The following is an 11,246-nucleotide window of genomic DNA, read 5'->3' as shown; positions in this document are numbered from 1 at the left end:
TTTGTAAGAAGAAATAAAGATCCGCATGGGGGGGGCTGGCCCTGTCTGGGGTGAGGGCAGAGCGAGATAACCCCCCAGAGACTCTTCCCTGGCCCTGTTCTCTGTCTATTTCTTGCCCCAATGGATGGGGATGGCATCTGAGATAATGTCCCAGGAGACCCCCCCCAGAAGCAAGTCAGATGCTTGTCCCGCAGAGGTGTTGGGTGGGTGCATCTGAATGTGCCTTGTAGGAAGGAAAGCCATGTCAGAAGGGTTTGGGGCTTTGCGGGGCCACCACTGATGGACATCACTGGAAGGGTGGAGTAACACAGGGACAAAAACAGCATACAGTTGAGACTACGGTACGACATAGCAGGTCTCTGGATTTTGAGACACCTTGTGAAGGAAGATTAAGTATCGTTATCCTCAATAAAAGTTAAATCAAAAGTTAATCGGCATCAGCCTCTCTGAAGGCCACGCTAGGAGATGCCGGCACTCCTTCCAGGATGGGGGCTAGTTCCTCTCCCGTGGAACCCCAGGTACACACAGCTCTGCAAAAGCCTGGGGAAGCAAATGCAAGAAACATCTGCCCATATCCTTATTTTACAGCTCATGCACATCTGTCCCAGCTGACATTATAAACGGCGTTGTTAGATTTCCACCCCGAGCTCAGCCGGGTCTTTCAGAGCCCCATTTACAGGCAGAGAGGCTGACTTTCTGCTCTTGAATCAGGCTGCAGGCATGGTCCGAACTGGAGCTGGCACTGGGACCATGTGCACAGAGGAAATTTGGCATCCAGGAAAGCAGGCAGCTCCCAACCAGGTTCTCCAGGCTGGATGTCAAGCTCCGACCTTCAGCACCTGTATCTGCACCCATTCACTGCCTCCAAGGCCTTTTCCTCAGACAAATTCCTGCCCCACTGAGATATGCCAAGAGTTTGGTGTATAAATGCGTGTAACAAAAAGCGTTAAGTGGTTATAATTGTGTATAAATGCGTATAAATGAGTACCAATGTGCAACGCCCACCATAAGCTGAGTAAGGAGCATCCTTGGAATGGGGATTTGAGGACAACAGTAAGAGTCTGGGATGTTTAAAACATGCATTTGTCGAGAGTTCTGCCAGAGAGCAGCTGTCTGATGTTTGGTTTTGGTTGTCTCCACAAAGACAAGGCAGTTTTCACTCTGCTGCCAGCCCAAGGCTTGGAAGGAATGTGTGCACCAGGGTGCAGATCTTAACAAATATGGCAAGAAATCCTCAAAAGTGAAACATTTCGAATAAACCAAGCTCTGAGAGGGCTTGCAAGTGGGACACGGAGTGCTGCACCCCATCCCCTGCCCACCCCGAAGCTGTAGCTCCCTGCGGCACCTCCCGCGCCACACTCCCCCCCCCCACACACACAATGTGCTTTCTCAGCTGGCCTGTGAATTTTATCCCTTTCCACATTTTTTTTCCGTTAAGGCTCATCTATCCCGCTGACCTCCCCGGTGCAGGAAGAGGCAGCAGGGTGAGCGGTGCGCAGGGGACAGATGAGGGAGGCAGGCACCCACCCACCCTGCTCAGCATGAACACCAGCGCTTGCCCCCCTAAAAAAAAGACCAATCCCCGGAATCCCCTTTGGTGTCGGCTCGGGGGGGGGGGGCACCCGGATGGAAAATAAATCAGCGCGGTACGTTCAGGCCTTTGCAGGGCGGGGAGATTCCTGGTGGGGCCCGAAAATCGCCGCGCAAATCCAGCGCAGCCCGTTCCCTGCGCACCTGCGGGTCCTGCCCGGAGCGCCCCCCCCCCCTTCAATGCCCCGGCCCCGGCCCGGCCGCGCAGGGGCTCCCAGGAACCGCCCGAGTGGAAAACTGGGATTTCTGTCCCTAATTCAGCGCAGCTGCCGCTGCGGGACCGCGCTTTGAAGCGGAGCCGTGGAAACATCCCGGGGGTGATGCCAGAGCGGGCGGGAGGAGAGAGGCGGGGGGGGGCTGCTTTTAAAAAAGAAACACACAAAAAAAAAATAAAAGAAACCAACAAAACCAAACAAACAAACAAAACCCAAACCAAACGCGGGGCACAAGGCGGGGTGCCTGTCCGGCGCTGTCACACAGCCCGGGGGTGACACCGCCGTCTGTCGCGCCGGGGGCGCCGCAGGGGCCGTTTGGGACCGGCCCGTCGGGGCAGCCCGACTCGGGCAAAGCCCCGCCGCACCCGGGCCTGAAGCTCAACAGGCAGGGCCACGGCTCTCCCGCTCCTTTATTCCCTTTTTTTTCTTTCTTTTTTCCTTTTTTTTTTTCTTCTTTCTTTTTCCTATTTTTTTTTTCCCTTTTGTGCTGGTTCTGGTTAAACGTTATTTGCACTTTTGTTGGAAAAGTGGCCCCTAGTGTGCAATTATGTCAAATTTCTTTGAGTTTTACAATTTAATGGAGAACAGTAACTCTTTTATTGATCCTAGACGGGGCCGGCTCCTCTTCCCCCGCTCTTCCCCTCCGCCGCCCGCTCTCCCCTCCCTCCCCCTACCCCCCCATCCTCCTCCCCCCGTTACTCCTCTGAAATGTCACTCAATGTTTCTTATGCTCCCACCAGTTTCCAAAACAAACAGTGGAGGCTGCAGCCGTCTATTGACTCAGTTGGATGCAAGAGGATCTCGCCGTGGCCGCTGCCCCCCGACGGGAGCCGTGCGGCGGCCGGGCGAGGCTCGCTGGGTACCGGCGGGGATGGAGCCGCCGCCGCCCGCCTGAGCCCCGCTGCCGCCCGGGGGGACCCCCGGCCCGGGGGGGATGGCGCTCAGCTCCCGGGCTCACGCCTTCTCGGTGGAAGCCTTGGTGGGACGATCGGCCAAGAGGAAGGTGCCGGATGGTCGCGACGAGGAGAGCGCGGCCGGCGGCAGGCAGAGCCGCAGAGCCCCGGAGGAGGGTCGGTAACGGAGGGGACCCCCGGGGCGGCGGCGGGGCGAAGGTGTGTCGTCCCCCCGCCCTCTGCCCCCGGCAGCCTCCCGAGCCGCCCCCTCCCGCTTCTCTTCCCCGCAGAAAAGCGGCCCAAGGCCGGTGCGGAGAGCCGGGAGGCGGGGGTGCAGGTGGAGCTGCAGGGCTCCGAGCTCTGGAGGAGGTTCCATGAGATCGGCACCGAGATGATCATCACCAAGGCCGGCAGGTACCGGCTGCACAGCCGCTCCGCTGCCCCCTCGCTCCGGTTCCTCCTCTGCCCCCACCGCTGGTTTTTTTCTTTCTCTCTTTTTCGTTGTGGTTTTTTTTTTTTCTTTTTTCCTTTTTTTTTTTTTTTTGTTTGTTTTTTCCTTTCTTTTTGTTGGGGTGTTTTTCTTTACGGTTTTTTTTTTTCGCTATTTTTGTTGAGTTTGAATATTATATTTTTTTTGCCTCCCGACGCCCGTTTTAGTTTTTTCAACCCGTTTTCGCCGTTTAACCGGCTGCTCTCGCTCAGCACCTTCCCCTCTGCCCGCAGGAGGATGTTCCCGTCGGTCAGGGTGAAGGTGAAGGGGCTGGAGCCGCTGAAGCAGTACTATATCGCCATCGACGTCGTCCCGGTGGACTCCAAAAGATACAGGTACGGGGGAGAGGACGGGACACCGAGGGGACAGCCACCCACACCCCCGTGGGATCCCTCTTGCCAGGCTGAGTGTTTGCAATCAGCCCATCCGCATTTAGGGCGCTTATATGGGGGGGACGGGGACTGCCTGGCTCGCATGCATGTATAGTTTCTATAGGCGTGGGTGGGTGGGAAGGTCGGGGAAGGGGTCCCCGCCGCCTGACCCCTGCCCGGCCCGGGCCAGGTACGTCTATCACAGCTCGCAGTGGATGGTGGCGGGGAACACGGACCACTCCTGCATCACCCCGCGGCTCTACATCCACCCCGACTCCCCCTGCTCGGGGGAGACCTGGATGAGGCAAATCATCAGCTTCGACCGGGTGAAGCTCACCAACAACGAGATGGACGACAAGGGGCACGTAGGTGTGGGGCAGCCCCGTCGGGAGGGGGATCCAGGGAGGTGGGCAGAGCATCACCCAGGGGGGGTACTGCCGAAAACGCGGCGGGACGGTGCCTCTCGCCCCGGGGCTGAGGGCTGGGTCCCACCCGTGTCTTGTACCGGGTTTTCCTCCTGCCCTTCTCCCTCTCGGGGGGGCTCAGCCTGCCTGTCCCCCCGCACAGATCATCCTGCAGTCCATGCACAAGTACAAGCCCCGCGTCCACGTTATCGCCCAGGACTCTCGCTTCGACCTAGCGCAGATCCAGTCGCTGCCGGCCGAGGGGGTGCAGACCTTCTCCTTCCAGGAGACCGAGTTCACCACCGTGACGGCCTACCAAAACCAGCAGGTACCGGGGGGGTTGGAGAGCCCCGACGGTACCGGGGGTCGGGGGGGATGGAGAGCCCCGACGGCCGCGGCGGCCGGTCCCGGCCCGCACCGCGCCCCAACCGCCCCTTTCTCTCCCAACCTCACACCCCACCCCAGATCACGAAGCTCAAGATCGACAGGAATCCCTTCGCCAAAGGTTTTCGGGATCCCGGGAGGAACAGGTAAGGGCCGGGGCCGCCCCGCCGCCCGCCCCGTCGCGTCCGCCGGCCCCGCCGCCGCGCTAAGCCCCGTCTCGCCCCGCAGGGGGGTCCTGGACGGGCTCCTGGAGACCTACCCGTGGCGACCCCCCCTCGCTCTGGACTTCAAGGCTTTCGGCGCAGACAGCCAGGGTAAGTCCCGTTTTCTGCCTTTTCCCTTCCCCGCCTCTCCCCGCGGCCTCGGGGCTGCGCCGCGGCCGCCCGCCCGGAGGTCTCCCCGGAGGCGCGTCGAGGGGTCTTAAGCCATTAAGACAATGAGGTGGATCCAGAAAACGAACCGGCGGCCAACGGAACGTTTCGGGATGCCAATTCCACGTGTTTTCGGCAAAACCTCCCGTTAAAACCTATTTAAGGAGCAGAGAGGTCGCCCCGGGAAGAGAAGGGCAACGGCGCGGTCTGCCTTCATCACCTGGCAGGAATCAGAATTAGATGCGCCGGAAAAAAAAAAAAAAAAAAAAAAAAAAAGTCTGAGAACGCAGGAGGCCAATTTAGAGCCGGGTTGTTACGGCTTTGATCCTGTTACGCTAATTGTTTCCAACCCGTTTGAGAATTTTAGCTAAAAAGGTGGTAATAACGACCGCCGGTGTCTTCTGCAGCCGGCCGCTTCTCTGCGGACAAAAGCATTATTCAACAGAAAATACAATTATCTGCTGTTTAGGATGAAGCAGACCCACAGCCCGTTAACTTCTCAGAAATGCAGGGAAGAGGGAGAAGTTTTTCAGGGAAAACGATCTCCTTCCGCCTGACGAGCGCACATTGGTCTCTTCCAGCCCTTTTCCAGAAAAATGGCTTTTGGAAATAGTATTTGAAAACTGACTGAAAACAAGGCTGAAGGAAAAAAAAACTAACCAAGCATTTGTACGCTGGAGTGCTCCAGTTTGGGTTTAAAGTCGACAGTTTAACTCTCATTTATGTTAGGAATTCTTCAAAGATATTTGTATCAGGGCACACCAAATCATTCCCGTCTCTTCAGGGAAATACTGGAAAAAATCAGAGCAAAAATCCATGCTGTACAGGCGTAGAAATACGGAGGCATAAAAAATCAGACTCGGGAGAAATTAAGAGGTTTATTGGGTTGTAAAGAGAACTAGAGTTTTTTAACTACGATTTACAATTCCTAATTAGAAAAGACCTTATGCAAAAAGCCCCTTTTGAACCCATTTTGCAGACTGCAGTGCGGTGCCAGGGAGCTGATCGATGAGAGAACAGCGATCAATTGCAATGATTATTGTAGAGATGCTAAAATATTAGGGCTTCCTGAGATAATTTTTTTTTCTTTTTTTTTTTTTTTTTTTTTTTTGCTATTCTTAGTGTATTTGGTACTTTTCTTCAGGCTCAATTCTCTGAACCGATGTAAATATAACAAAATCTCCAATCCCACTAATAGTAAAACTGTATTTCTGAAGAAAAGGTGAAAAATAGAAATCCCGAAGCCCCCAAACCAGAAGGTAATTTAAAAGAAAGCAGGAACAATATGCTGAAGAATTGATGACAAACTTGGGTTTTTTAAGCCTAATAGAAACGGCAGAAAGAATCTGCTCTTTGAGCTGCTCGGTCCTCCCCGCTGTGATCCCCGTTCCCAAACTTTGGGAATTTGTGTGATATTATTGCTTGGGATACCTTGAAGCAAATACTAACGCTCCTTTGCTCTGCTGCAGCCGGCTGCATAGGGATTCATTTGCTGCCTCGCACTCACAAATATCGGCTCAATCACATCGTTTTACGTGACCAAAAGTCCCTGAGTCCTGGGAGGACGTCAGGATGTGTACGTCCGGAGAGGACCAGATCCCTGCCCTGCATCCGCTCCTGCTGATGTCAGTACTGAAACAGCCGCTGACATCAGCGGGGAAGGGCGAGACCTTCAAGCCGTAAAACATTCCCGGATTATTGCGAATAGGTGCCTCCTGCCCGTTATCCAACCTGTAGGGCACTCTGCTTGCTGGGAGTTTGCAAAATTAATTTGCATCGTGTCCAAAAATCTTCTTGTTTTTTTAAGGTTTGATAGACGAGCGGGTATGGCTTGGTCGTACAGCAGATTCTGTGGTGTTGGTTGTATGTAAGGTCTATCCAGATCACGTCAAGACAGTATATTGATTGGAATTAAATTTAAATAGATAAAAATACCGAGCAAAAATGGATCCACATTCCCTTCCTTCCTTTTCCAGTGCCTTTGGTAAGAAATTAAAATAAGGGCTGGGGGGAGGAACCTCTGGAAGAACGTGGTAATGAATGTGCAGCAGAGACATACAGCGCTTAAATGGCGTTAGATGAAACCAGCATCTGTTTAGCACCGGGGCCGGCAGCTCCAGAGCACCATCCCCGCGCCGGAGCAGCCGCTGCCTCCTTAGTTTCTGCTCTTGGTGTTGCTCCGGGGGAGCCGGTGCTGCACGGTGATGTTGTGCACCCGTGGCCTCGGCAGCCCTCGCGCGTGTGAAGCGAGCCCGGGTCCCTTTTCTACCAAATCACGAAAGCGTTCATCGATTCCTTTCAGAAAGGAGGATGTTAAAATGACGTGTGCGTTTCAAGTTTCTGGAGACACCTACGGTATCCAAGGGCGTGTTTCAAATTGCACAGGAAGCCGAGTGAAATTAGCCAATTCCTGTGAGCAGGAAGGTACAAAATAATTCTCCGTCAGGCTGAATACATTTTTTTGTTGTTGTTCTTATATACAAGGGGGAAAAGCTGCCTGTAATTTGCATGAAAAATAAGGGAACTAAAATAGCAGTGGTGTGGGTATAACAGGAGAAGGTTATCGGTTGTATAGCGAGGCAAAGACCCGGCAGATACCTGTACGTGTGGAGCTGAAGCTCGTCGCTCTCCTGGTGAAATGAATGGGATTAGACACGTGTGAATATTGTTCTTAGGCAAGTGCCAAGTAACAACAACTAATAACCAAATAATTTATGGGCAGATCTTCCCATTTTCCAGGAGCCGATTTTTGGAGCGGGTTTGTGCTTGGATGGACACCGGCAGCAGGGAGACGTGGAGCGGGAGCAGGACTCCTCCGAGGGTTCCTCGGCTGTGAACAGCAGCTAGCCCAGCTTGGATGATTTCTGTTTTCATTTTCAGGTGGGAGCTCCAGTTCTTCGCCAGTGACCTCCAGCGGCGGGACGCCCTCTCCTCTCAACCCCCTGCTCTCTCCATCGTGCTCACCTCCTACATTTCACTTGTCAGCGAGCAACATCGGCGTGTCGTGCCCCGAGACCTACCTACACAACCTCAACGTGCCCCTCTACTACAAGATCTGTCCTACGAGCTTCTTAAGACAGCAGTCTCTCATCTTTCCAAGCCACGAAAAACTGGGGGGCACCAACCCGCCTCTTGTACCCCACTTCATGGTGGATATGCCAAAACTCTCTTCCCTCGGCATAACAAATCTGAAAAATGCTAAAGCTGAAGACTTAAATGGGCAATGTCTACAAGTACCCAATTCTGCTAGTCAAATGCTGTATGGATTACATGCATCTGGAAACATTTTCCCATCAAGTCCCATTGCTCGGGAAGCACTTAATTGTTCTTTACATCCTCCATATGGCTTGTATGGTTATAACTTCTCTGTGCCATCTAGACTGATGAATGCAGCAAGCCATTTCAAAGTGAGTGACAGCATTCCGGCTTCTTTGAGAGATGGCAGATGTAATCACTCTAACTGGCACCCGACGATTAACCATTGCCTTTAGTGGAATTATATAATATTTCTAAGCATTGATATGTAAAGCAAGCCTTTCCTTCCTCCGTACCCAAGGGCTTGCTAGTTATTGACTATGAAAAACTGCCTGGTACAGGAGTGGTATGTCTAAGCATTTAACTTTTCTTTTTTTTTTTTTTTTGTGGGGGCAAATGTGTTGTGTTGTTGGGAGGGTGGAGGATCTGGGAGCGTGGAGGGTCTGAGGTGATCCCCAGCAAGGTGATACCTTTCGGTGATATTTATGTCCTGGTTGTAGGTTAAGAGCAAACTGTACAGTCACTTTTTTTTCATATTTGCACTCTCAAGTGGGAACATAGACATATAGATTTCTACAAATATGTTTTCCTGAAACTTTCTATCTAGCTTGCCTTTAGTTAGCTCAAAGCCCTAGTGAGCTTCTGCTCACCATACCCGAGTTTTTCCACTGATTTCAAAGGGACTATTTGAGACCTTGAATCAGCAAAGGAGCCATATTTGGCGAAGTGCTCGAGCGTGTTCTCAAGTTCCCTCGGCTTTAATGGGTCTGAATTAATGACATGAAAGTGCCCTGTTGCTCCAGGACCCAGCTGACTCGGTTATCAGAGTTGGGACGTAAATTCAAGTATGTGCCGCCGGGGTAAGGAAAGACAGGATAAAAGATGGATGTGTTCCTACCTTGCGGGGATGAGACAGTGGGCCTGATGCAGGAGTGCTCCAAGAGCCCCCCTCTCCATGCTCCTGCTCCAGAGATCTCCAGGAGGTGGTAATGCAGAGTGGCAGCAGATTTGACAACATGTTGGGAAGGAACACAGGACGGGTGGTCACACATCTCCCCCAGGGCAAGCTGGATCCATGCTGGGGGCATGGGCAATACATCTCAGAGAGCTGTGCAGGATGAAACACCTCCGGGAGCCCTGCAGGACACTCCTCCTACCCAGCACTTCCAGCCCCGGGGGACACCAAAGATCCACCTGGGATCACACCCACCAGCCTGTGCCGGAGGGAAGGGGTAGGGATGCTCCTGGCTCAGTCCCACAGAGAATGTAGATCCTTTCCAGAGAATTAAACTCTATGGGCCCTTAAACATGAAATTTGCCATCCCTTCCAAAAGTTCTGTTTGTTTTATTGCTATCTGTGGACATTCTTGTTATTCCTGTAAATAATCTCTGGCTCCCAAGGGCACAATGTAACTATCCATCAATTGGGACACAGATTTTATTCTTTATTTGATCAATGCTCAGTTCTTACCTGAAGCCAATTTTATTAGTTGATATATGACAGAGATTTGACAATAATGCTTGACAGGACCCGGCTACATTTTGGGATTAAGATAAGAGAACTCTGTATTTACAAACATAACACAGCACTATATAGGGGTTAAGTGCAGGTTTAAGAATCAAAACTGGTATCGGAGTCCTGGTTTTATTTTCACCCATAACAGACAACAAATTAAGAACAGAATAAGCAACATCAAAAGCTGTTAAAATAACAAGAAGTCATGCTTTTACTTTCACGAGACTTTGCTAAAAATCAACCAACACTGGTTTCCCTAATTTACCCATTTTGAGCGTTCACAGAGCCCCCAGCGATACCAATGTGAAGCGAAGGACCATGTTTGCCTTGCTAAATGGTCTGTACAACTGTAAAAAATGAAAAATCTGCTTTCTCATGCTATTTCTTAGCAGTTTATCTCACGATTTTTATTAAAAAAGAAAAAAGAAACATTTTTTTTCATTTGGAAGTCCTTATTTCCAAGCCAACCCTCATCATCTGTGGTGGCTGAGCTCCTGGAGGTGGGTCCACTGCAGGCACTGGGACGGGCTCTTCAAAGCGCTGCAGATCTCAGCTCCCCGTGGGCTGAGAGACCAAGCGCCGGTCCCCACATGTGGTTATACTTTTGGGGAGCTGGAAGGCTCTTCAGATCAGCCACGGATGCGTGGGCGGATGCAATGGGTAACTTCCAATTTTCCAAATATTTGCAGTTGCATAAGATATTCTGGAGTTGTTGGCCATGAGCTGGCGATCCAACAGATCAGTGTCTGTCTAGACAAAAACACAACTGATAATGACTAGAATAGATATTTTCAGTACAGACAATTTTACAGATATTTAAATTTGAATCAGATAAATTCTGTCTACTACAACTGAGCAAACCCGTTCTTCCACGGGACCCAACTCATTCCTCCTTGGTGCGTGTTCACAACTGGGCACGAGGCTTCCCAGAGCTGCTTGTTTATTCTTATTCTTGTTTATTATTATTATTATTTTGGCATGAAGCTACAAACCCAGCGCTGGGGTGATACGCTCCAATGGAGGTTGCTCAGCTAATTCCGGTGGAATTGGGTTGAGTTTTGATGCGCCTGGCCCTGTAGGATCCCAGTTTTTGCCGCCCTCTCCGATCACAGCCACACGGAAAACACACCCAGAGCCTGGTCCCTGTAAGGGACGTGCGACCGTCTCCCTCGGGTGCGGGCACTGAGCTCCAGGAGGGATCCAGTGCTCATCAGCGTGGGGGAGGCAGACAATTCTGTGTATCAATACCAATTAGCTCCGTATGAGAGATCAGCACGACACGGTCAGATCTGGGTAATCTGAGGTTACTTTCTATTTCCTCTGCCTTTATCTCCTGGTTTATCCTTTCAAATATCACTGGAAAAAATAAAAAAGATGCTGGTGGTTCTTTATGAAACAAATCAGGTCTCTGTCCTGATGCCCAGGTTGTCACCTCAGACCCAGCCAAGGCTCCTGACCGTCCTGACACGGGAGCATTTTCCATACCCGCAATGGTAATTCAGCTGAATCGCTCACACTATAACATAGGTGTTAGGAGAAAACCTGTGCTCATATGGCAAAAACTGTGCCCAAACTAGCGGACAACCTGCACACTACTTTCTGGGGGTGCTTTTGAAAACGGCTGCCGGTGGGAGGTGGGTGGCAGAACTCGAGAGAGTAACTCAAGACAGTAAGTCATTACTTATTTAAAGGTGAAACTGGGAGAATCGAGGTCAATATTTCAAGAGGGACCACGTGTCTGTAAATACAAATATGTT

The 11,246-nt window shown here is 51.6% G+C and overlaps 1 protein-coding gene across 1 annotated transcript; it reads left to right on the top strand.

Moving 5' to 3' along the window:
* The first annotated feature begins 2,739 nt into the window (after window positions 1-2,739).
* On the top strand, window positions 2,740-8,209 carry TBX22 (T-box transcription factor 22). The gene is made up of 8 exons (XM_074148070.1): window positions 2,740-2,875; window positions 2,989-3,112; window positions 3,422-3,523; window positions 3,750-3,924; window positions 4,127-4,291; window positions 4,429-4,493; window positions 4,576-4,661; window positions 7,599-8,209. The coding sequence occupies exons 1-8, from the start codon at window positions 2,740-2,742 to the stop codon at window positions 8,207-8,209; spliced, it is 1,464 nt and encodes a 487-aa protein (XP_074004171.1).
* Window positions 8,210-11,246: the final 3,037 nt, after the last annotated feature.

Source organism: Numenius arquata, chromosome 5 (assembly GCF_964106895.1).
Source record: "Numenius arquata chromosome 5, bNumArq3.hap1.1, whole genome shotgun sequence".
NCBI lineage: Eukaryota > Metazoa > Chordata > Aves > Charadriiformes > Scolopacidae > Numenius > Numenius arquata.
The sequence above is the reverse complement of the archived record's forward strand: the minus strand, read 5'-3'. Positions and strand labels throughout refer to the sequence as shown.

Excerpts from the sequence above, each read along its gene's own strand:
- TBX22 (XM_074148070.1), top strand. The coding sequence starts at position 2,740 with ATGGCGCTCAGCTCCCGGGCTCACGCCTTCTCGGTGGAAGCCTTGGTG. Across the intron at positions 3,113-3,421 it reads ATCATCACCAAGGCCGGCAG|GAGGATGTTCCCGTCGGTCA; the intron begins GTACCGGCTGCA and ends CTCTGCCCGCAG. Across the intron at positions 4,494-4,575 it reads CGGGATCCCGGGAGGAACAG|GGGGGTCCTGGACGGGCTCC; the intron begins GTAAGGGCCGGG and ends CTCGCCCCGCAG.